This window comes from Emydura macquarii, unplaced genomic scaffold, assembly GCF_026122565.2.
Source record: "Emydura macquarii macquarii isolate MOO-44397 ecotype Brisbane River unplaced genomic scaffold, CSIRO-AGI_Emac_v2 contig_306, whole genome shotgun sequence".
In the NCBI taxonomy this organism is placed as follows: Eukaryota; Metazoa; Chordata; order Testudines; family Chelidae; genus Emydura; species Emydura macquarii.
The window spans coordinates 15,333,557-15,360,321 of record NW_027130443.1 but is presented as its reverse complement, the minus strand read 5'-3'; the positions used below and the strand labels follow the sequence as shown (position 1 = coordinate 15,360,321).

The following is a 26,765-nucleotide window of genomic DNA, read 5'->3' as shown; positions in this document are numbered from 1 at the left end:
AAAATTAAAAGCAAAACTCTGAACCTTTAAGTTTGCACACACAGTATCCACATAGGGAAGTTACAGTGCAGTGCTTTGGTGTGCACTGCTATTCATACCACTTAGATCAAACTGCAGGGCAGTGTAGACATGCCCTCGGTTAATAAGTTTAGCACAGTTTGTAAAAATATATGTTTATAGTACAGTTGGTCTTCTGGTTCTTATATTCACCATCAATCACTTACTGCCTTTGAAAGGGTCTGCTCCTTTAAAAGGATCGGATCTGAATGGATCTTCGGCCTGGAACGGGTCCGTATGCAATTCTTGTGTATTATTACTAAACAACAGAGCTTTATTCTTGAACGGATCATCCTAGAATTAGGAGAAACATTACAAAGATTTTATCGAGATTAAAATGTTTAATCATCCAGTTAGCAGAATTCTGACATATCTTATTCCTGTTCAATGGTATTTAAAATTCAAGAAGCTCTCTTTTGAAACCAGAAGTGGCCTTTAAGCTGAAGCAAATGTCAGGAATACATTGCCTGAGGCTATACAGAACATCAGCAACTGCATATACAACACAAAAATGTGTTTTCTGATTTTTGTATATTAATTTCTCAAATGCCTTCACAAACTTTCTAAAATTCACCCCCATCCCCCAGGTCTTGCAAAGCCCCAGCTCCATGTAAAACATCTTAATATCCAAGATAAATATATCTTTCTACAAATCTGTGGCTACTGATCTCTGTCTAGACTTATAGGACAGCAGGAACAATTATAACAAAACTGCTTCAAATGTGTCTAGTACAGTCTATTTGACAAGTAAGAACAGAGATGGATTTCCTTCTAAAAACATGCTACCCTATGCTGGAAACTAACCCTCCTACAGAGATGTCATCCATAGCAAAGTTTTCTGGTTAACTGTGGTTGTTACTAGCACAATTCAAGCCCATTTTGACAAACTAAAAAAACAAGCCACAACCATAACACATGTAACTAACAAAGTTGTGTCAATTCTTCATCATACACATTTGTTTGTACGCTATATTCTTGTGCCCTTTTCTTTGCCTGTTTTGAGTCTTTTCGACTGTAAACTCTCCGAGATAGGGATTGTCTCTTATCTATGTTAGTACAGCAATCAGTACAATGGAGCTCCAATGCCTGATAGGTATCTCTCAGGCACAACCATAATAAATATTTACTAACAACAACAGACAAGGCCTTGGAGTTTATAAAGCTAAAGGATCTCTCCTTAATGTAGAAGACATAAATGAAGAAGTCTAAAATTAAACTTTTAACTGCAAAAGAAACAAAAAACAGAGGAGGAAGGAAAGATTAAGGAACAGGAAAGAAACACAAACTTTTCAACCATTTAAGCACAGACTGTGCAGCAGTGATGTGTTAAAAAACGTCTGTGAGAACATCACTGTTCTGAAATAATCTCTCTCTTTCTCAAGTGTTTTCCATTTGTTGCGTTAGCAGAGACAAAGTAAAGCAAGGCAGAAAGATAGAGTACTTTCTGAATGCTTGCTAGGCTAGTGTACTAAATATATTATGTAGAATATAATGGTATTCTAGAAGTATTTGTATATTATTAATGACTCCACATTTCACTTAAATGTTTATTTTGAAAAAGATCAAAGTGCTTTGGATACCTAAAGACAGAAACATTACGTAAGAAAGCTATACTATACTTTCACTTGTATACAATCAAGTCTTCTAAAAGAGCAAAATAAAATTCTGATTTCTACAAAAAATAAGAACAAAATCAATAAAAATGGAAAAATAAAATTTTCTTGAAACTACCTTCAAACTGGGTATAGTAAAACAGTGTTCACAATTTTACAAAATATTTTAAATGACAGTTATTTAAAAGAGCAAAAATGTCAGCCTTCTTATGCTGGGATAAATTGTGGTCAGGTATAATAGCAAATGTAGAATAATGAGCTATGCTCAAACAAGATCCAATCCATCAGCATATATTTTTGACTCGACTTTCTCTTTAGATAGACTGCCAAATTATGAATGGACCTTATGGTACAATCAGTAAGCATCTTATTTACAGAAGGGTTTGCAAGATGGCTTCTCTTGGGGAGGACACACAAACTGAATCTCGATGCAACAGAATGATTTAAAGTTGGAGAAATGAACATACAGTACAAAATTATAAATATTTTATAATAAAAAGTATTGGTTGTTTATGTAATTTGTTAAGGATTAGTATTAGTAATAACTGGCTAATGGAAATCAATTAAGAAAGTCCTTAAGATCCTGAAGGAATATATGTAGGCAAAATACACATCTAAAATGAATATACTGGATGAGAGAATAGTGATGCTGGGTGTATTTAGAGGAAGAAAAAGAAGTCCATATTATTATTTTTTTGATAAACTCTTGGGATTTAGGTTTTATTGCTGAAGTGTGTAAGTGTAAAACTCACATCCTACAGAAAAGCAGAAGTCTGTATAGCTTTTTTAGAAAAAAGAAAAGAAACCCACATGTAAAGAGGAACAGGGACAGTTGGGAAGGAAGTTGTAATCCTACATGACTGAAGGACTCCAAGAGAACAGCTGCACTGGAATTTAAAAGAAAATTGTCCCTATTTTGCTCAGCCCAAAAGTTGGACAGGGAACACACTAGGGCCCAGTCTACATTTAAAACTTTTATTTGCATAACTATGTCAGGTAGGAGTATTAGGGGGTAGGGGGGGGGGGAAATCACACCCCTAACCAACAGCTATGCCAGGAAAAGCTCTTGCACAGATGCAGTTATATGGCAAAAATTCCTTCGGCCAGTATAGCTTACTTAGTTTGAGGAACTGGAGTTCTTTTGCTGGTATAAACTGCATCTCAAGCAGGAGGGTTTAATGGTATAGCCATACCAGCATACTATTTCTAGTATAGAAAAGACTTAAGAATTAATTGTCACCCAAACAAAAAATGTTCTAAGCCTATGGCTGGAGGCTGCCGTCTTGCAGAAATTACAGTTCCTGTTAAGGCCACGAAGTCAATTAAATAAAAATCTTTTTACAATCTGAGTTTAGGTGCAAGTTACAAATCTAATGATTGTAAGATGTATTTTATACTGCACTGAAACAAATCCAGTTGTTACTTTTATTCAGTCTTTACCATAGCTCCAAAATTGCCTCTTTCTTTCTGTGCAATTCCTTCACTTATGTCTGCTAAATTCGTCATGCTACCACCATGAATCCCATTCAGAGCTTCATTATATTGTTCAATGCTTTTATTGATTTCCTGGTGACTCTCCTGAAGTTGAGAAAGTTTACTTCTTGCCTAAATAATGAAAAATACTTCAGTATCATGCAGGATTAGATATACAGTCTGATGAGCAAGCAACTAGCTACTCTTTGAGAACGAAAACTAGCTCTCATTATCGATAAATATGAACACTGCAGTCCTTCCGGAATTTGGTTACTGCAGGGCTCCAGAGATACGGGAGTAATTCTGCAGAAGGTTAACAACTATCAAATTGCTACAGTATTGTCCCGACTAATTTTTTACATGAACGGGCAATCAATTAGTCTGCAGGGACAAAATCTTATTCAAATTATAGCAGTCTGTTTTTCTTCTGCAGGATTCACTTTGTAGGTTCAGTTCATCCCTTCCTAAACTACTGGGTTTTAAAGGAGGGAGAAAGATGTGTATAAGACTACAGAGAATACCTGATTAATTTCTTCTTGTGTTGATTTTAAAGATTTAATTATTGTTTCAAGTTGCACTTTTCCTGCTTGGATACTCTGTTCTAGCTGAGTCTCTTCTTGCTGGAAATGATTCAGCTCTGCTTTTGCTCTATTCAGATCATCTTCCTGTGATTTTAAATCTGATTCCTGAGACTGAATCTCCATTTTCAGTGATGAAATCTGAAACAAAATTTCCATGCAGTGCCAACTTCAGTGTGCAAATTGAAATAAAAGTAACAGTATTATTATGAATTATTTGTGATTAATTCATATTTCATTATATTAAATGTTAGTTACAACATCTGATCTGACAGCTGCTAAGGAAAGATAAAACCAACTTACTTCATTCAAGGAAGTAAAGTGAGTTAAAACTCATGTGGATATAGGTCTCTTGATGTAAGCTACTGAGGTGCATAAAACCCAGGGAATGCAACTGATAACTATTAAATATTAGAAATAAAAACATTAAATACCTAGTTTAAAAGTTACTTTAGTGCTTATCCTGTGGGTTCCAAAAATTAGCTGTAGGAGATCACCATTCCTCTTCCTGGTACTTTTTTTTTTTTTTTTTAAACCACATTGAGTACATTTATTAAAATGGTCCTCTTTCAGCAGAACCAAATTTACAAGGGCTATAGCAATTTCCTGTTCCCTACATACTCACATGACATGTTATACAGAGTTTCTATAAAAAGACACGTTGACTATACTGAAATCATGTTATAAATAAACAAGCAAAATTAAAATGTTGGTCATTACAATAATGTACCTTAAATATTTTCTGTATTGAAACTTTAAAAAGACTTAAAGCCAAACTTCTCAGCTTTGAGCCTGGTTCCTCTAAAATTGGCATTTTTACCTCTAACATGAATGCAATCCACTTAGGCAACTTGCAAATGGTGACAGAGTCTACAAGACAGGAGGAATATTATTGCTTAATTCTATTTCCCACTTTTTATTAACTTTTTCCTGTTTGTCAGGATATTAAAGACGTTCATTTCTCTGTATTTTCATCAGTGCATTAAAAGCTTGTGGTTTTAAGCACTGACATAAAACTGAAACATAAATCCTGATGTTTGAAACCTGAGTCAAATAAATACTTCCTGAAATGTTAAGCTACTGGTAGAACAAAGTTACCTAACAACAAGAGCATCAGAGCATTATTTATCTTGCCATATTTCTTTTCTTTTCCATTTATTTATCTATCACAAGTAAAACAATAACAAAATAGATTTATATGTTTTAACACATTTTGTAAGCAATGAAGAGCAATACAAATGATTAGGCAAAGAGTTAAATAAGTGATAAGGAGGTGTGCACCATGTATCAGTACATCTTTAAGGTTTGGTTTTGTTTTTAAAAAATGTATCATTTAAAAATTAGCATGTTCACATGTTTACCTAAAGGATCCTAAAAGTTTAGACATTAATGAGAGTTAATGTTCTTTTGGAAGAGTCTCTTCTCCCTGAACATGGAGATAGAGTATTCTGGACTTCTCAGATAGCCAGATGCTGGAGGGCTTATTCAGATTTTAATTAAAAAAAAAAAAAAAAAAAAATCAATGCAACTTCATCAGCCAAAGAGATATCAAATGTATATGATGATACTACGTCAATGGAACAGCCAACCTGTTTTTAAAAGAGAGAAAACTAATTTTTAAAGCAATTCCTACAGCGCATAGAACAAGGTGGTCACCCCTGGATTATCCATTTCCAACCTTCTCTCGGCCACTCATCCTTCAGTCAGTCCAAAATACTTCTGCTAAAATCCTCATCCCCCTGACCACAGACTAGATCATTCCCCATTTTCAGTCTCTTCAATGGCTTCCTTTTGCCTTAGGGATTGTCTACACAAACATTTAGCTTGTGGCAAGCTGGTGTGTGAATGTACCCTACACTAGCCTGCCATGCATTAACTGTCCCTGCTGACGTGCACTAACCGTTCAATGCACATCAGCAGGGTCCCCACAGACAGTTAATGGCAGGCTAGTAGGGGGTAGATTTACACATCAGTTTGCCACAAGCTAAATGTTTGTGTAGACAAGCCCTTACACAATAAGTTCAAGCTTATCTTCATCTTCATCACTCTGCCTAAGTCCATCCTTACCTATATTTAGACTCATAAGAACATAAGAATTGCCATACTGGATCAGACCAATGGTCCATCCAGCTCAGTATCCTGTCTTCCAACAGGGGCCAATGCCAGACACTTCAGATGGAATGAACAGAACAGGGCAATTATCTAGTGATCCATATTCTGACATCCAGTCCCACCTTCTGGCAGTCAGAGATTTAGGGACACGCAGAGCATGGAGTTCTATCCCTGACCATCTTGGCTAACAGCCATTGATAGACCTAGCCTCAGTGAACTTATCTAATTCTTTTCTGAACCCAGTTATTCTTTGGACTTTCACAACACCCCTGGCAATGAGTTACACAGGATGATTGTGTGTTATGTGAAATGGTACTTCCTTATGTTTGTATTAAACCTACTGCCCATTAATTTCATTGGGTGACCCTGGGTTCTTGTGTTATGTGAAGGGGTGAACAGCACTTCCTTATTCATTTTCTCCACTCCAGTCATGATTTTATAGACCTCTATCACATCCCCCACTTAGTCATCATCTTTTCCAAGCTGAACAGTCCCATATGAAGAGAGATTAAAAAGACTGGAAGATGCTCCAAATACCCCTAATAACTTTTTGTTGCCCTTCTTTATACTTTTTCCAATTCAAATATATCTTTTTTGAGAAAGGGCGACCAGAACTACACCCAGTATTCAACATGTGAGCGTACCATGGACTTATTAAGTGCCATTATGATATTTTCTGCCTTATTTTCTATCCCCTGCCTAATGTTACCTAACATTCTGTTAGCTTTTTTTTGTTTTTTTTCCCCCTGTTGCTGCACATTGAGTAGATGCTTTCAGGGCACTACCCACAATGACTCCAAGATCTCTTTCTTGAGTGATAACAGTTAATTTAGAACCCATTATTTGGAATGTATAGTTGGGATTATGTTTTCCAGTGTGCATTTGTTTGCATTTATCAAAGCTTAATTTTCTCTGCTATTTTCTTTCCCAGTCACACAGTTTAGTGAGATTCCTTTGTAACTCCCTGCAGTCAGCTTTGGATACAATTATTTTGAATAATTTTTTATTGTCTGCAAACGTTGCCACCTCACTGTTTACCCTCTTTTTCCAGATTACTTATGAACATCTTGATCTGCACCAGTCCCAGTACACATCCTTGGGGGAACTTGATATTTACCCCTCTCCATTGTGAAAATTGACCATTTATTACTACTCTCTGTTTCCTACCTTTTAACCAGTTAGAGATCCATGAGAGGGCCTTCGCTCTTATTCCACAACAACTTACGTTTCTTAATAGCCTTAGGTGAGATACCTTGTCAAAGGTCTTCTGAAAATCCAAGTGCAATATATCCACTGGATCACCTTTGTCCATATACTTGTTGACACAGTGATGCTGACAGACCAGCTCAAATCAAAGCCATAGGCCAATTCACTTGTGTGTGAATATTAAAGAAATGTTAATGTTATTGTGTTCACTAACCTGTAACCCATTGCTTACTATCTTATTACATTATGTATACCCTATACTTAATTAACCCTAGATCAAAATTTTGTATTAGTGATACTTTACTTGATGTTTAAATTGCATAAAAACTAATGAAAGATTGTTTGGATTGCTGTAACTAAATGTATTGTGCATATCTCTGTAATTGGATTGCCCATCAAATGGGATTGAAACCATCAAACTGTAAATGTAGAAACATGCTAAATTCAAAGCATGGGTCATGTGTTCAACAATGGGAAATCCACAGACCCAGTCTGCATTTAAACAACAAAGGAAAAAGCCCATGCTGTGATGGAGATACTTGCCAGATTGCTTTCTGGGAAAAACAGCTATAACAATGGATCCAGGGAATGACCCTAATTCTCTGAACAGTTTTGGATTCTAACAGGGTGGAATACTGAACAAATGGACAGAGATCCCAAAAATTACACTAGGTAACCCTGAGGAACTTTTGGAAATCTAGCAGATTACTAAAACTCTGTTAACATTTTGGATTTATAAATTGGGACTAACCTGTAATGTATTTTACCCACTTAACCTCTCAATAACTCTCATCTCATCCCTTTTTCTTAGCTAATAAACCTTTAGTTAGTTTAGTAGAGAAATTAGTTGTCTTTGGTGAGATCCAGAGTACCAATCTGACCTGGGGTAAATGACCAATTTTTTGGGATTGGGAGTAATTTAATTTGAGGTGATTTTTTGTTTTAATAACCTTTTATCACAAAGTCCAGTTTCTCTGGGTGACAAGATTGGCTGAAGAGCCTAAGGGAACTGCCCGTGACTCCATGAGAATGCTAATATAGTGATCCAGGAATTCACATTTGTTCCTAGCGCGGTGAAATCTAATTATAGAGCATACCACCAGTTTAGGGTTTCTGCCCTGTTGTCTGACAGCCTGACCTGAGTTTGGCACTCTCAGTGGTTAGCCACGCTAGACAGTGTGACACTCTCAGAGAATTCTAACAGAGTGATAAGGCATGACTTTTCTTTACAAAAGCCATTTTGACTCTTCCCCAACATAGTGTATTCATCAACTTGTCTGAGAATACTTTTTTTTTTTTTTTTTTTAACTATAGTTATAACCAATTTGCCTGGTACTGAAGTTACGCTTACCTGCCTTTAATTGCCAGGATTGCCTCTGGAATCTTTTTAAAAAAATAGACAGTACAGTAGTTACCTCCAGTCATCTGGTACAGAGGCTGATTTAAGCAATTGGTTACATACTACACTTAGTAGCTCTGCAATTTCATATTTGAGTTTCTTTAGAACTCTTGAGTGAATAATGTCTGGGCCTGGTAACTTATTCCTTTTTAATTTAATTTATTTTAATTTAATTTAACTTAATTTGTTGCAAAACCACCACTACTGACACCTCAATCTGGGACAGTTCCTCAAAATGGTCACACAAAAAGAATGGTTCAGGTGTAGGAATCTCCCTCACATCCTGTGCAGTGAAGACCAATGCAAAGAACTGAATTAGCTTCTCTCATTCCCTTCAATTCCCCCTCTCTTTGCTTCACCCTATCCTTTCTGCTAATCCCGCCCTTTGAACAATCTTCCTCCCTCTTTCTCTTATCTTTTTGTACCTTCTTCCATGCTGTTCCCCCATGTTGGAACTCCAATCCCGCACACTTGTTTTGTGCACCAAAAAAGCTACTTCTCTTTACTGTATCTCTCCTCAAATTATATGTTTCTCTTGAAACACTGGTATGATAATCTTTCATAGACACTGCCATTACTTGCACCATTGCCCAGTGATGGTAGCTCCTGTGGAGAGAGATCATGCTTCTCATGTACTGTATGGTGCTCAATAAATATTCATGACTGTTAGAAAACCTTTTTAAGTTAATAAAACCCTTTTCAGGACCTGCATTTGCATGGTACAGGGAATTAAGAGCAAAATTAGCAGGCAAAACAAGAGTTATTTATGGTATTAATAAACAGTTTTCTCCAACAAAAGATGCAATATGTGTGATCACCTCCAGAATTAATACACACTCACCATCTGTGTTTCTTCCTGGCATTTCTGCCTCACATCATTTAGCATATCTTTCAGTTTGGCTTTCTGCTGGTCCATTTCATCCAGACGGTCCTGAGCATCTTGTTTCTGAGCTTCCAGCTCTTGCAAGTTACTTGTTTCTCTGTCTAAATCATTTTGCAGTTCCTGAAAAAGTTCCACAGCATTACAGACTATATGTAACTAATATCCTGTGACAAGTGATTAAACTTAAAGAGACATACGGAGGTTGGTAAATCCCAAATTCAACCTGCCTGTCTTGCCTATAGCATTTCCCACACCCAAAGGTGCTTTTTGTAAACAGACAAAAAAAAAACAGCCAGTATTTCAGCACTCAGGGGTAATCTATTATAACAAATCAATGTCTATGCGATGGGAGGAAAGAATCTCAGAACACAAGGATTTCAGCTATTAGACTATTATAAATGATTTTTAGAAAATTCAGAGTTTAGATGGATAACTTCACAGTGTCATTTAAACAGTATTAAGGAAGCACTAAGGAAGAACATTTTCTATTACGTTCAATACTATCTGCATTTTATACTAACCAGCATCAAAAACAAAATGTTTTCTACAGTGCACAGAAAAATGAAATCATTGCTACAAGTTTTTCTCCCAGTGCCAGAATAAACATGCCCAGATAAGCGCATAAAGGAAGTAGTGTGGAAAAAAAAAAATTTTTTTTTTTTAAATGTTGTTGGTACATTCTGTAGAATTTTAAAGAAAAATCACTAATAATAATCCAGAGTTTTACCTGAACTTCACTGGTTTTCTGTCTAATTGATTCCTCCTTTTCTTTAATGTCCTGCTCTAGTGAATACTTCTCTCTGTGGGGAAAATATTCTTATGACCGATACAATTAAAATAAAACAAATCTTTACCAAAATCAATTAAATGTTCTTTTGTAAATAATGCACAGATGAAAAAGCAATCCCACATTTGTGTCACACTTTCAAAAAGTAATTAAGAAATATGCTCTTTCACACTTTGAAAGCATGATTTGCCCCATAATCAGTCTTCTCAGTTCAGCCCCGCTAGGCTTCACATAAACTTTCTAGGACCTACTCCTGCTCTCAGTGTAATCAGTGGGAGTCATCATTAACTTTAATGACAGCCAGATAAAGGCTCATGAACTGTAACATTCAAGAGACAATATAGAACCAATGGAAGTAATAATCAGCAGGAACCAAAGGGAAGTAATATTGAAACTGTTCTACTAATTAGGGATTCAACTGTTCCATTTAAATGAAAAGGAAGGTTTAAGCTTGTGCAAAATTTACTTTACTTACCTCACAGTGACATTTCAGAATGAACAACTCTGGCTATACATAAAAAAATATAATGAACAATCGGATTCAGCTATATAAAAGATGATAGGGTCATATTTTTGATTGTACTATATCTAATGAACCTGACTAAGAAAGGTTTCCTCTCTTTTGGAGGGCACAATGGTTAGAAACTCATGCAATTTTTAAGCGTCATCATTAGTGAGGAAAATCCTCCATTTTTCCCTTTCCATTTCAGAATACTAAACTTTAACAGTCCACTGCATTTACCTCTGGAGCTGTGCAATCTCTTGACTAATATCATCGAGTTCTTTCACCCCTGTAAATTCCCCTGATCCAACAGAACTTGAACTGTCCTGTAAGAAATCAAAATATTCCATTATAAAATAACACAAATTAAGAACAGGAATGCATTCTGAGCAAAGACTGAAGACACAGGATCCATCTCTCACTTTGCACTTCTCTAGCACTTTCAAACAGAGAATACGAAGTATTTTGCAACAGCAAATAACAAGCCTCACAATCCTCTGTGGGGTAAGTGAGTATTATTTATCCCCTTTTAACAGATGGGTTAACTTAGGCGCAGAGAAGAGGTAGGATTAAAATGAAGGGGTGAAACCCTGGCCCCACTGAAGTCAATAGGAGTTTTGGCATAGATTTCAATGTGGCCAGGATTTCACCCCAGATGTCTTGAGTCAGTTTTCTTCTCCAAGTACAAGACATACTGATTCCTGCATTTACCCATTTCCTTCAAAACTATAATGTAGAATCTATAGTGACATATATTTATCACCAAAACACAGAGTATATTGGAAGCTAAGGGGCCAGATTCAAAGGTTCTCTCTCACTTCTTAAGCAGGGAAATGCTCATTAATGTCACGAAGGAAGGACCTCAAGATTTGGCCTTAAGTTTAATTAAAATCAGCATTTCTATTCCTCTGAAAAGTGACAGTACTTGAGAGAGACCTGTAAACCGAATCCTCTTAGTTTTCATTGTCTGTTTGACAATCCGGAAATCTATAACATTTAACTATATTTTTAAACAATACACCACAGAAATTTTCTTACTGTGTTAACTTTCAGACTATCGTGATGAGAAAAATTGGCTTTTTCTTTTCTTTTTAAACACAAAATATGTGGTATTTCTTTTTTTAGCAGAAACTAGCAACTCGGGCCCCCAAGTTCCCAACTTAGCTGATTTAACATCTTAAGACCCTACTTTGGGAAGATGAGGGATCTTTGGCATGTATATTCTCTTAGCTGGAGCCAGGTGAGCATAAGGAAAACCTAGGCACTAATTCTTGGAGTTAAAAGCTAACAGCGCCCTGTTCCCTAACACTACTCACATTTTCTAAGTACAGAAACAAACATGCATGGAGACTTGTACTGTTCACTGTGAAGCACCAGTAACAGAATATGCATTCCAACTTGCTTGCAAAAATATAGTTAAAAAAATATGAGCTGCCATGTTAGTCTCTTGGACAAATACAACCCATTAATCAACAGGAACAAAAAGCTAATATATTACACTCATAGAAAGATGCACTTTTTTCATGCTACATTTAAATTACAAACATAGCAATTCAAAAATATGAAGTAATGAATTAAAGAATGAATGGGAAGTGTATGGTTCTTGCACCAGGGAATAATTATTGGCATCAATTTCATATAAATTGCAGGCCTTGTAATTTAATATGACAAAATTGAGCAACCTGTCAAAACAAGTGCTTGAAAAATTAATGAATCCCAGATCATTGAAGAAGCTCATGCCACTGGGTAAACAGCCAGAAGTGGCACGTTCACGCTGTAGTGACATTATCACACTACTAGATGTCACAGGGCACTAGAGTTGAAGAAATGGGCAAAGATGCAGAAATAAAGAAATCAAAATTACAACCGGTCTATACAAACACATCTGCATTCTTTGGGGTGTTCCAATTACTCACACGACGCATTTCTGTTAGTGCTGAGATCTCAGTTCCTACAGGGGTCAAGTAACCTGACAGAGTCTACAGAAAAAGGATAGAGGAGAAATAGAAGAGCTTCAGAAAATGACAACAAAAATGGTCGTCAGGCTGGAAAGATTTCCATTTGGGAAGAGAATGAAAAGATTAAGACTATTTAGTTTATAGACAAAATTGTAAGAAGTGACATGACAGGTGTATTGTATGCATCAGATGAAAACAATGTGAGCATCAAGGAGGCTCATAGATGAAGGTGAAATACATTTGAAACAGATCAAAGGAAATTCTCTCCCTACAATCCCAGACACACACAATGCTTTGACCAGCTGTAGAATTCATTGCTACAAGCTATTGAGGTAAAAAGCATAGAAGGATTTAGAAAACAATTAGACATTTATGTGACTAAGGCAGAGTATTATTAATACAGATAATTACAGCTAAGGTTAAAAAGGTATAAGGGTTACCGTCACACTTCAGGGAATAAACCATTAATTGGCAGGAATTAGGAAGTCATTTCCCCCACTACTGCCCATTCTGAGGATTTTATAGTTTTGAGGGAAGCATCTAGTAGTGGCCACAGCCAAAGATAGGACACCAGAATAGCTCAATCATTGGTCTCATCTGTTTTGGCAATTCCTATGTTATTTTCATTGTCTTGCACAGGATCATCTATTTCATATTGTTTCTAATGTCAATCTCTCAATTTCCCTTATTTTCTTTAGTGATCTTCTAATTTCTTAAAATAGGACTTAACATTTTTCTGGTTTCTTCATTCCAGCTGTTTCTATGATAATTTTCTGTTCACCTTGTAGGAATTCTTCCTTAGTGGCATCTGTGCAAAATTCTTCATCTCAGCCTTCATTCAGAGTTATAATTCACTTTTAGATTACTAGCTCTACAAGACCTTCAAATTCAGTTTTCAACCCCTCCTTTTAAGTTTTTGCTGAGTTTTTCCTTTTCTGTCTCAGTGCTTCCTACATTTCAGGCCAACACATTAGGAAGTCTATTTCATTAAAACCACTTTAATCTTTCTAAAAAAAGGAAAGGTTTTCTAATAAATAAATAAATAAAATTTAAACAAGAAAGCTTAACTTTTATGCTATAAAACGAGCATGCAGACAGAAAAATGTTACCCTATTTCAGAGGTCTTCTATTTAGCTGTACTATAATGCAAAAAAAGTCAGCTGAAATCTGTTTATTGGATGGCCAGTCATTCATTTATGATTTCCTAGAAACAACGTGTGTCAGTCATACTGTCTTCTTGACATCTCGTCCTCCTTTAGCATTTACAATGCTGACCTCTCCTTATACACAAAGAAAGATCCAGAGAAGTAGGAGGAATTCTCTCTTTTGGGGTCCTTCTTTTAGTTCCCATTTCTGTGGGACGCTCAGAAACAATGTTCCCTCTATTTTTTTTTTTTAAACTAAGCAAGCTACCAACTCCACTCGGCACTACATTTTTTTTCTTGGGCAAGCTTTTACTTTTTAACCTTTTTTTTTGAGTGGTGTGTACAGGGGTCAGGGGAAGTGGGGTGTATGTGTATGTATGTACTGGTGTGTTGGGGGGGGTGAGGGATGTGCAGGTGGTGAGGGGGGCTCCTCCCCAGTAGCGCACACCCCGGGAATCCCTATCCCTGGGATTCACTCCAAAGCAGCCTTAGGAGCCTGGCCAAGTGGGGGAGCAGGCAATGGTATCAGATGCACCTTCACGGGAGGTTGGGGGTTTCAGACTCCCCCGGGAACTCACATAAAAGGGTCCAGTCCATAGCTCCCTCATCTGCTGCCTCTCAGCAGCAGCAATGACTGCATCCCTGGAAATCAACTGCTAAGTCGACAGACAAGGCATGTGTGTGTGTTGGTGCTTTGGCCATGTCAGGTCACCGTTCCAGAACCTCCATTGACTTGGATTGGCACTGTAGAGCCTGGCCAGGCCCCTCACCTGAACTCACCCATAATGGGTGTCCTGGAATGTGCCCCCAAGATCTGAAGGGCTTCCATTCCCCCTGCAGGGAATAAGCAGGGCTACATGTACTCTGTCACCAAAAGAGAGGGGAATGAGCAGAGAGGATTCTTAAAGAGCCACACCACATCCCTGCTGACACTGCACACGGGAGACATAAGCAGCATGGCAGCACAGTTTACACAGAACATTGCCACAAGGCTCTGTCCTTGGTGCTGTCTTCCTCACCCTTTATTCCCTACTTCTGGGTGACCTCATCCACTCACCTGGATTTCATAGTCATCCATTTCAATTACAGTAGAAACCCTGTTTCACAAACTAATTGGGGATTGAGGAGTTCATAAAATTGAACATCTGAAAGTTACAGTAGATATGGTGCATAAGTACAGTATGATACCCTGCATTGCTTTCTTTTTGTCTTTCAAACCACTCCAAAGCGATTTCCAATGCACTGAAGACATTGTGATGTGAAGGGCTATCAACTTGTTTTTCGACATTCACTTACATTATGTGGGGTTTTTTTTCCCCTCTAGGAAAAAATGGTTTGTATCACAGGTTGTTGGTAGATTAGCGTTCATGAAATTGAAGTTCTACTGTACCATCTTTTTGCCAGTTACTCCTCCCACTTTTTTTATTTTTTCCACCTGTTGTCTCTCATTGTATGCTAAGACTGTAAGCTCTTTTAGGAAGATACTATTTTTATATTTTGTGTGTACAAGTGCCTAGTACAACAGAGCCAAAGTCTCTGGCTGGCACTTTAAGGTGCTACTGCAACACAAATAATAAATAAATCTACTCCAGATCTGCCTTCCTACACTCCCATCTCTCAGTCTCTCTCTCTCATGACACCTGCCAGATGTCTCACTGTCAAATTTTATGTGGCCAAAATTGAATTTGTTTTCATTCCAAAGCACTCCCCCCAGTCCTCTATTCTCTCTCATGGTTGACAACACCACTATCATCCCTGTGCTCAGGCTTTCAACCTAGGAGAGATCTTTAACTTCTCCTCTCTCTCTCATCCCGCAAAATCTAGGCTGTGTACAAATCATGCCACTTCTCCCTCCACAATATCTACCAGATACACTCTTTCCTGACTGCAAAATCTTTGCTCTTGTTTATCTGCTTGACTGTGTCTCTTCATTTTGCTCCCACTCCCTCTCGCCTCCCTCCTTGTTACTATGTTTATCAGAGTCTTCCTTAAACCTACAAATCTTGGAGATGATCCATATTAGATATTTTCTCCTCTCTTCCATGTTTTCATATTATACTGATTCATAAAGAAAGGCCAGAAATCCTAAAATGTTTTCTGAAGTTAAAAAAAATATTAACTGGCTTAAATAAGAACTTTGTGCAATACATGATGGCTGACCATCTATTTGTAGAAGATATAGCTGACAGAAGTCAAACACTGTACAAATTTCAAAAGCACCTAAGTGACTTAGAAACCCAAGTTCTATTTCAAAAGTGACTTAGGAACATAAGAGTTTAAGTCTCAAGTTTCAATGACACTTAAGCACCTAAGTTACTTTTGAAAATGTTACTCATTATCTATCTAATAGTACACAGATCAATGGCAACAACAGTGAATGAAAAGTATAAGCTTGGAAATAAAGTTAAGAGAGAAAGAGAGATACTTCACTAAGAGCAACTCCCATTCAGCCACCTGGACTTGCTAAGTATGGCAGGATTCTGGTCTATCATTATCATGCTGAAAAAGATTTCCTTATATGAGAATGAGGACGATTGATAAGTAAGACAAAATATCACCACCACTTTTGTGGTGAAATATGTATTTTTTAATAAAAATTTTAAACTGGAATTTTTTTTAGGCACAAGGCAGGATTCCCCCTCTGGCCACTATGAAACTGGCCTCATATTTTTGAAAGCTACCAAGGTAATGGACAACTCATTTAACACGAATTTTTGCAATTTATACCAATTTATGAAGCATTTTTTTAAATCTGAAAATTAGTTATAAACAGAAGATAGACAAAAATTCTTGTAAGTTAAAGATTCAACAATGCAATGTATTACAAAAATATAAATAAAAAATTAATAGCTCTCAAACCTAGTTACTTTCAAGGCACATATAGGTCCAGTGAAGCAATATATTTATTAATAACCAATTACTTACTTGTATTGGAGTATTTCTCTCTGCAGGAGGGATCATATCTGGGGACAACACCTGTGGAGGATCAATCCCTTTACTGACCTTCTGTTGAATGAAATACATGGCTAGTGCAAACTGATCTTTGCTTAGCTTTCCCATCTGTCTTGTGTCTGCCAAGGCCCTGTCAGAAATTGGTTATTCTTATCATAAGTCAAAATGTGTTATAAACCAAACAACTATTATTATGACAATGAAATCTGAGATACAAATATATAGAATTTTATTGTTGTTTTGATCTCATCAGAGCCCATTTCCCCAGTGGAAACACACAGCAATATATGTTTTATTAGACACAGTTAGCTGAATGAAACATCATTTTCTTGAAAAAATGCCTTTGACTTTTTAGCCAGTTAAGTGATAGTATTGCTAAAGTTTTCCCCATTTATGGAACAGCCTGTATAATATGAATATTGATTGCAAGTTATGCCATGATAAGGAAGAATATGTTTTCAAAGTTTCATAGATCTCTCCAATGCCTTGTAAGTAGAATCATAGTATCACAGAAATGTAGGACTAGAAGGGACCTCAACAGGTCATCTAGTCCACGCAGGACTAAATATTATCTAGATCATCCCTAATAGGTGTTTGTCTAACCAGTTTGGTGATGGAGATTCCATAACCTATGTGGGTAATTTGTTCCTGCGCTTAACTACCCTTCCAGTTAGGAAATTTTTCCTAATGTCTAACCTAAATCTTCTTTGCTGCAATTTAAGCCCATTACCTCTTGACCTGTTCTCAGTGATTATGAACCATTTATCTCCTTCCTCTTTGTAACAACCTTTAATGCTTGAAGACTTATGTCCCTCCTCAGACTTCTCTTCTCCAGACTAAACAAATCCCATTTTTTCAAATCTTTCCTCATACATCATGTTTTCTAGACCTTTAATCAATTGTGTTGCTCTCCTCTGGACTTTCTCCAACTTGTTCACATTCTTCGCAAAGTGTGGTTTTCAGAACTGGATACAATACTCCAAGTGAGGCCTTATCAGTGCTGAGTAGAGTGGAAGAATTACTTCTCATGTCTTGCTTACAACACTCCTGCTAATACATCTCAAAATGATTTTTGCTTTTTTTGCAACAGTATTACATTGTTGATTCATATTTAGTTTGTGGCTTACTATAACCCCCAAGCCTTTTCTGCAGTACTTCTTTCTAGCTATTCATTTCCCATTTTGTATTTGTGCATTTGATTATTCCTTCCTAAGTGTAGTACTTTGCATTTGTTCTTATTGAATTTTATCCTATTTAAGTCAGACCATTTCTCCAGTTTGTCAAGATCATTTTTAATTGTAATCCTGTCCTCCAAAGCGTTTGGAACCTCTCCCCGCTCAGTACCATCTACAAATTTAATAAGTGTACTCTCTGTGCCATTATCTAAATCCTTTATGAAGATATTGAATAGAACTAGACACAGGACAGATCCCTCTGGGACCTCACTTAATATGCCCTTCCAGCTTGATTGTGAACCATTGATAACTACTCTCTGAATAGTGTTCCAGCCACTTGCACATCCACCTTATAGTAGGTTCAACCAGGCTATATTTCTCTAGTTTTTTTATGAGAAGGTTATGAGAGATAGTATCAAAAACCTTACTAAAGTACAGATATATCACATCTAATTTCCCCCATCCATAAGACTTGTTATCCCATCAAATAAGAAGCTTTAATCTGCACATGAGCGGAAGGGAAGAAAATTTGATTGTTCTCCTTGAGAGAATTTATGAATTTCTCCTTACTTATAAATGTATGCAATGGTGTTGAGATATTATAGTAAAAGAAGATATGAAGAATAGAAGCAGCAGCCTGCTACGACAAGGGAATTGCAAGTATTACACTTCTGGATGAAAAACGCTATTTCCTAGAGTAAACTAGTTTAAAAAAAAAAAAAAAAAAATCAAACAAAAGCAAAATCAAAACAACAAATGATTAATTCTTACCATATATGTGCTAGAAGATTCTGAGACAGGCCTGAGTGTATAAAAATATCCTTTACTTCTTGGCCACTCACATAGCCATCCATGTCCATATCAGTTTTTAAGAAAATTTCATCATATCGCACCTTATCAGACATGGGTACCACCCAATTCACAGATGGCTGAAAAACAAAAGGTTTTAATACTTCAGCCAAAACCAGATACAACCTTTATGAATACACTGAGGGCTCAGCTGCGTACAATGCCGAGTACCTTCAGTGTCCACAGAAACTGAGGAAGGCACAAACATATTGTAGGATCAAGCCTATAAACAGCCCACTGACATTTCCCTTCCCTGTATGTGAGCATCTCACAAATACTGAGAAACAGAATGTTCATAAACTGGCTACACTCTTCCTACTTATATACAGACTTATTAACACTCCAGGCTGGTGTGCTTATTGACAGTGCTATGTACAGCAACTCAGGAGATCCATACTGGAGTCCCGGGGGCAGATTCATCCCTACACTGCAGCTAGGACTGATGCAGGAACAAGCTCTCACTCTCTTGTGAGCCCAAGCTACTGATCATGCCAATAAAAGTCATGCTAAAAGAGAATTCACCCTTTAACATCCTGTTCTCCCCATATCCTGTGACACTTGTTTTCAAAACATAAAAACACTTTCTCTCAAAAAAGTGCTTTCCTCAGGAAGAAAAGGGATCCAGCAAGAAGTCATTTAATTATTTTGCATAGTTCACTGCAAATGATATACAAATTAACATGAGATTTGTACCTGTGTTTGCTTGATGCTGTGTTTGGGCGACAAACTTCCTGTGCTATTCAGGCTGTTTACACTACCATGAGATGGGGTGGAACGAAGGCTATCTTTAGGTGGAGGGCTTGCAGGAAGAACAGGTACTGCACCAGGAAAAACTGGTGTCTTCTTTCTTTTGGAAGGTGGTATAAGTGTGGAGGGTAATACTGAGGGAACTGGCTCCTTCTCAAGAGCTCTATAAACCAAATGCATTGCCTGCAAAGGCGAAAGGTAAAATACATCTGAAATATACCAATGAAGAGAGGAACACACAACAAAAAGTTTCCAATGGTAAGTGTCTAAAATACGAGGGAGAATGAGGTAAACATGATAAGAGATGAGATCAGAGATACAGGTCAGAGCAGAGCTGTACAAGACTTTGAATGCAATAACAAAATGTTTAAACTTGATACCATGGGCACAGGAGAGCCAGTGCAGGGTTTCAAAGAAGACGACCATTTTAGTGGCTGTAGTTTGCATGATCTGGAGTAGGGTACACTATGGATAATGAGCAGCCTGTGAAGAGGAGCTGCAATGCTCATGACTAAGTTCAAGGAAGCAATGATACTGACACATTGCTTTGTCAAATTTTGAATCAATTCAGAATTTAAAACCTACCACAGCAAATTCATCTTTGTCCAAGTGTCCATCTTTGTCAATATCACTAAGATCCCAGACCTACAATAATTTAGACAAAAATGAAAGTTGAAGAACATGTTACAACAAATTTTATTAGTTAAAGTATAAGTAAATATGTAGGTTAGAAAACATTCATTGTATTAAGAATGTTAATGCCCTCTAGAAATTAGGGGTGCATTTTCTGAAGATCATATTAGTTATGCTAATATAAGCTGAAGCATAAGTGTTGGGGCTGACCAGAGGCTTAAAGAGAGACAGATTTTCATCTACTCTAGCACTTATACTTTAGCCTATGTTGCGGTTGGTCCTGTTTTGAGTAGAGGGTTCTCTTTAGTACCAGTGTATAAAGTTTTAAGAATTTTTTTAAAACCAAAAAAGAAAAATTGTTTAAGGATATTTACTGCATGTATTACCTATTTGTGAGGGGAGCTTCAGAAGTTCAAAGCTATTGTTCAAAAAATAATATAAAATGTGTAACAAAAGTATAATGCAAGATTCCTTAAAACCCCTGGTTTATTGAAGCTTTCCCAGAACATCTTGCTTCCAGAGTACACACATGATAATTGGAGTTTATATTTACAGTTCATTTAATAGCTCCTAGTTAGGGGGAAATAAAAGCTAGTAGGATATAATGTCCTAAAAGGCATTATTACTTAGGTGAGGACAGCTTTTCTAACCAAGAGGCATTCACTTTTCTTTTAAACTGACTTGCTTTTCAATTTAGTAATTTTTAAACTAAATTTCTTACTCTTAAAAGAATACAAGACAAATAAAGCTGATTCAGTCTAGAGCCAAGTTTTTTTTTGTAGTTTTGGTTTTACATGGACCACTTATTTAAATGCCTAAATAATGGTTTAAGGAGCATAACTTTAAGCAGCCATTTTTTTTTTTAAATCCTGGCCTAAATCCGAACCATTGCTTCCATCTAAAGTAATGCTGTTATGATCAGTTACATTACATATTTAATTTCACAAGAAAGAGAAATTACATTAAAGAATGGTTAGGAAAACTTACAGCATACTTACCCTTCCTAGGATATCAAGAGGTAGCTTTGAGTTAATCAGTACTGGTTTTACTTTGTCTCCTGAAAGTAAGCCATTTACAGGCAAAAGGCTTTCAAAAATACCATCAAATTTTGCTTTTTCTTCCACCTAGTTGATAAGAAATAGCCTGAATAAGTAAAAAAGTGTGCCTGTGTGAGTGTCGAAAATTAAATCTTGCAAGAAACTAAGTGACTGGTCAATAATCTATCATTTTAACTTCTAAGCTTTCCACTGCACACCTGTATGCTATGTCCTAAACACTGTGCTGTATTTAGATGTAAAACTCATGGAACAGGCTTTGGGAGTTTATTTTCTCAGTATGAAAACAAGCTTTCTGGGAGTTTCAGGATTGGGGTTACAATATGCATTTTTCTAGTATTCTAGAAAGACAAAGCATTTTTATTCACATACTGGTGCCAAGATTTTAGAACTGTTACTTCCAAAGATTTTGCTTCCTATATTAAAATATATTATACAAATTAGAAACCTATATTTAAATGACTTGATCATTTAAATTTTCCACAAGCAGAAATTTTATTTTACATTTATAACATAAAATTAGAAAATTAAATTATAAAGACAGGGTATGTAGCAAAAATTACTGTTCTCATTAGACCATAAAGCAGGCACCAAAGAAATCATAATCCTAGAAGGTTGGGGGTCCAAGCTCCAAACTAATATTTGGGGATGGGATTAGTGAAGAGCTTCATTGTTCTTTAGATCAAACATTACCTCAAAGTGCCTTCTGCTCTGGCAGCTATCCAGGAAGAAGACAAAAATCCAAAGACTCTGAGAGCACACCCCTCATATCCTGGATAATGCTTCTTACAAATATTATACCATATTTGACAGAGGCTTGTTACAATACTTATATTAAATATAGAAATATATAAAAAATCCATATTCAGTACTGTGCAATGTTCACGTCTGCTTCTATAAAGGAAGGTGTTTCAAAGTGGGAAATATGTTCTCTTCTTGGTAGAATTAATCTATCAAACACAGCTGCCAGGAACAGCATTTACATTAAAGAATGGATGCAAATGCATGGTCTTGTACACTTACCCTAACAGCCCAGTAAGCCTCTGTTGAAGGAGGTGTGATCAATAAGGGACTGCTAGTGTCATGCTAAAATGAAAGAAGTAAATCTGTTTAGGCACATGTAGTTTTATCTTTAATACTTAAATGTTTTACAGATGGCTAGATATGAGAAATATTTAATGTTACACTGGGAAAAAAAAAACTCTTGCAAATCTTAACCAAATAGAAAAAAAAATTAAATTTCGCATTATTATTTATTTGTATTACCGTAGCACATAAAGGCCTAGTCACTGACTGGGACCTCAGAACAAAAAGACTGTCCCTGACCCAAACTGCTTACAATCTATGTCTTGTAACTACTAGGAGACTAATTTGTAAAGTAGAAAATATTTCCCAAGTTTTCATTTTAAGCTTCAGTTCTGAACTTAAAATATCACTTACAAATTTAGGAGGTGGCATAGTCAAGTTTAGATTGCTCAAGTTTACATCATGGCCATTCTGTGCACATGCTACGAGTCGCAATGCAACATAGAAACCCTACAAATTCAAACACAAGAAGTAAATACAGGGCATTTTGTTAATAAAAGCAAGCAGTCTAACTCACGATTTTTAAGCAAAATAATCTGTATATTGTTTTTAATGATACTATACAGATACCATTGCTTAAATGATGAAACTACGTGTGGGAAGATGTTCAATTAATTGCATTCACACTCTCACCCCTTCTGTTTATTTCTACCTTTATACATTTCTACAACTGGGTTTTTAAAGAAAAGAAAGGGAGACTTTGCAACAACTTGGTATATAACTTTTTTGATGTAAGGAAAGAAGCCCAGTAAGTTGTAGGAGTTCTAAAAAATGCTTTCCCATAATTAAACCACTGTTACCAAACACTTTTTCTTAAAAATGAACAAAGTTTTTGTTTAACAAAGCCAAACCCCACAACCTGCAAAAGCTGTTTAATATCCCAAATCATTAACAACAATAGATAGGTAGACTCAGTCATTACATTATAAAAATAAATTTGAAAAGCTTTTCTTCATTCATTTGCCAAATCCTGAGTTCAGGTTTTTGTAACTCTCTTCCAAAAGCTGATGCCATTACAAATACCTAAAGGAGCTGCCAGCATACAGTTGCATTCCCTGTTCTGCCTTTGTAATGGAAACACACAATCCTGAACTCAAGATTTGGCAGGTAAGTGAAAGAGAAATTGCTTTTAAAATATATTTTAATGTATTTATTTGTAATTTATACTCAAATATTCTGTTGGTGATTTGTGATATTTAATAATCTTGAAAATGTTTTCTTAATACTTTGAAGTTTACCTTTACTTTTTTAAATTTCTTAGACATTAATAATATAAAAATATTGTCAAATCCCCATATTTGGTACTGTATTTAGTAGTTTATTTTCATAATTTTTAACTAGAGTATTTTAAACAAGTTGTGACAGAGTGCTGAGAACCAGCAGCCAAACCAGCACTCTAGTCACTGTAAGGCCAATTTGTTTCTCCCAGTGAAGAGCCTTTTGAGGGAAGCAGGGGTTAATTACTGCATCAGTCTGAGCTCAGGGAGCTAAGGAGCTAGTTATCCATCAACTGGAAGAGTAGAAAGACAGAGGAAGGAAATGCAAGAGGGAAATAAGAGAGAAAAAGGATGGGAGGCAGGGCCAGAGTAAATGGAGATCTTTGGGTGGAGAGATCTCTTCCCTCTCTTTGCCGTGGCAACAGGATGATGTTTCTATGTCATGTAAACAGAGCTGCTGCATGAGACTGTAAATGGGTGGTTGTTGAGATAAATACAAATAAACTGTGTTTACAAATCGGAGGTATCACAGCCATTTGTATGAGAAGACCCCAACGGAGGACCGCGCCCTATCACACATGCATTTATTTTTTCAAAGAAAAAATTATAGAAAATTATAATAAATAACTAATGGAAATATTTCCAGATTATCCATATTAAATAATTTTAGTTAAATTAGATTAGAATAGTAGATACATATTGTGGTGTGAGGAGCACTGAAAAGGCCCTAGGCAGTAAAGCTCTTAAGCACGTGCCTAACATCAATGCAGTGGTTTTCAACCTATTTACCCACTGTGGGCCGCATATGCAGCTCTCTGTGTGTTATGTGGGTCGCATCCACAATATATATATATTACCTGTATGGACCTGAGGATGTCACATGGGCAGCAGCTGAGTGCTGATTGGGCCACAGGTGGCCCGCAGGTTAAGAACCACTGCATCAATGGAACTTAAGTATTATCCTGAATAGGGATGCTTTCCTGAATCAGGGCCAAAGTGTGTAGGGTTATAGGACAGGTTTATTTTCATGTACACTGCACCTTTTATATACCTGTTTATCCAAGTATCCTTTACCCTCTGGGTCAGCCAAATCCCATATCTGTGGAAACAAAAATCATTACAACATGTATTTTTGTAAGTAATTTATCTTGAAAAGCTCAAATAGAAAACATTAATACTGGAATTGTTTGTTTTAAAATTTGAACTGCAAAATTTGATTTAAAAGTTTTAAACCTCAAATTGTTAAAGTATATGTAAAAAAATAAAGTGTTCTTTATTTTAAAATCAAATCCTTCTTCACTCAGAACCAGATGCAAACTCCAATGAAGTCAATGGGACTCTGTCCATTACCTTTAATGACCTTTGTATCTGGCCCTTACATCCTCTGATCTGAATTGCTCTTGCATTAGAGAGCACATCACAACCAACATACACAGAACAGTGATTTAGCATTTTCCTGCACTCCCTAGCCTGCAGTTGTAGAAAGGAGTCCCCACTCCCTCCCAATAATCCTGAATTCATGACTCAGCAGGTAAGTGAAGGAGGAACAGATTTTTTCTAATATTTTATATTAAAATTAGTCATCTAAAACAGGGGTATCAAACATCTGGCCCGCGAACCTTTTCGGTCTGGCCTGTGGGTGGCCGGATACGGCCCGCAATCCTTTTTGGTCTGGCCCCTGACGGCTGGATACGGCCCGCCTACCTTTTCGGTCTGGCCCCTGCTGCCGCGAGATTCAGCGGCGGGTAAGACACCGCAAGCTGCCGCCGAAAGGTAGGATGCCACGAGATTTCTCGGCAGCGGGTAAGACGACGGTATGGCCCACTTGAAGAACATTTACTTCCAATCTGGCCTGCCATAGGAAGTGAGTTTGACACCCCGATCTAAAATCTACTCATCTTACCGTGTAACCTCTAATCAACCAGTCATCTTTAACTCTTTCCTCATTACAGCTAGTCTCTTTCTCTCTCTATAGGTTCTTCTACCACCCGTATCACCGTAGTATCTAAGCTCCTTCCAGTAGTCCAATAAATGATGTGATTAACATCTGTTACTTCTCTTGTACATATCTTCAGAATCTACACTTTTTTCACAGCTTCCACCATTAAAACTTTCATCCAAATCCTGGTCATCTCTCACCTTGATTACTTTAACAATCTCTTGCCAGGCCTCCCAGAATCATACCTCTCCCAACCACACAGTCTGTCCACATTTTCCTCTTCCACTGCTTTCTACACAACTCCCCCTTTTCAAATCCCTCAGTTGTGGATTCCTGCCTCTTCCCTTCACTTTCAGTTTCCTTTTCTTCATCTATGTCTCAATATCTCTGTTCCCAGTTCCCCTTGCTGCTACCTACACTCAGTCATCTTGTCTTACTGCTTTGTCTCCTTTTCCTACTCATATCTTTGTGCCTTCTAAGATGCTGTCTCATGTGCCTAGAAGAGTCTCATTGACAACGTGCTCCCTCTTCAAGCAATTCCTTATATGACTTGATTACTAACTATCCCCTCTTCCCTATACTGAACTGTTTTATCTTGTGTGTTATAAACTTTTGGGGGCTCTTAAGAAATCCACAGGAGTAGAGCTTTAATCAGTGCAACACTGGGAGTAACAACCAATCTCTGGGTAACCTGGAATTCAGAAAATCAGGAGTGTACTGTATTGCATGCTCTCTCTAGCAAACCACATCCATATTCACTCAATACCAGCTGTGATCATAATGCACAGAAAAAATATTGCATAATGTGTGTGTGTGTGTGTATATATATAAACACACACATACTTAACTTACTTTTCCAAGGATAATGTCTGGAAGACCTGATTTTTTAAGGAATAGTGCAGCTTCACTAGCCCCAACTCTCCCAGTGTATGTTGGATCAACCTGGAAAACAAAAATTAAGAACTGACTTAAGCATGTCAGCTACAAAAGCAAAAGTAGAGAACAGAGATTCTTCTGTCCCTTAACAACCCAATAAAAGAGCAATATTAGTATACAGTTACCATGCAGCCGAGGGAACACTACAAGAAACTAGACTTTTTTTTTTTTTTTTTTTTTTTTTTTTCCCTTTTGGGGGGGGGGGGGGCAGCAGCACATGGAGAGACACGGATGGACGGACGGACGACACAAATAGATTTTTTTTAAAATAAGTATTAAAAACCTACCTGTTTGTAATAAGTTTCATACAACGGATTCCCAGTGGAAAACTAAAAAAACAAAAAAGGGGGGTGAGGGAGAAAAGAAAGAATGGACCATGATAACATATATTCCACTTTCAGGGAAAGCCAAAAAGCATTCTGATATGAAAAATTAATTCAAATTATGATTTCTGTATCATTAT

The 26,765-nt window shown here is 36.8% G+C and overlaps 1 protein-coding gene across 4 annotated transcripts in view; it reads right to left on the bottom strand.

The window, feature by feature from the left end:
• EPS15L1 (epidermal growth factor receptor pathway substrate 15 like 1) overlaps positions 1-26,765 on the bottom strand; it is a 75,341-nt gene that overhangs the window by 38,419 nt on the left and 10,157 nt on the right. For all 4 annotated transcript variants that reach the window (XR_010922203.1, XM_067561373.1, XM_067561389.1 and 1 more), the window contains exons 2-17: positions 26,590-26,631; positions 26,219-26,308; positions 24,479-24,526; positions 22,565-22,660; positions 22,148-22,210; positions 21,068-21,193; positions 20,022-20,081; positions 19,383-19,619; positions 18,612-18,769; positions 16,639-16,795; positions 10,851-10,936; positions 10,049-10,121; positions 9,280-9,441; positions 3,665-3,862; positions 3,111-3,275; positions 225-351 (exon numbers count right to left, since the gene is read on the bottom strand). Coding sequence is in view for 3 of the 4 variants with exons in the window: in XM_067561373.1 (XP_067417474.1) it covers positions 225-351; positions 3,111-3,275; positions 3,665-3,862; positions 9,280-9,441; positions 10,049-10,121; positions 10,851-10,936; positions 16,639-16,795; positions 18,612-18,769; positions 19,383-19,619; positions 20,022-20,081; positions 21,068-21,193; positions 22,148-22,210; positions 22,565-22,660; positions 24,479-24,526; positions 26,219-26,308; positions 26,590-26,631 (1,888 nt within the window). In the remaining variant the exon portion in view is untranslated. The remainder of the gene's footprint in view (positions 1-224; positions 352-3,110; positions 3,276-3,664; positions 3,863-9,279; positions 9,442-10,048; positions 10,122-10,850; positions 10,937-16,638; positions 16,796-18,611; positions 18,770-19,382; positions 19,620-20,021; positions 20,082-21,067; positions 21,194-22,147; positions 22,211-22,564; positions 22,661-24,478; positions 24,527-26,218; positions 26,309-26,589; positions 26,632-26,765) is intronic.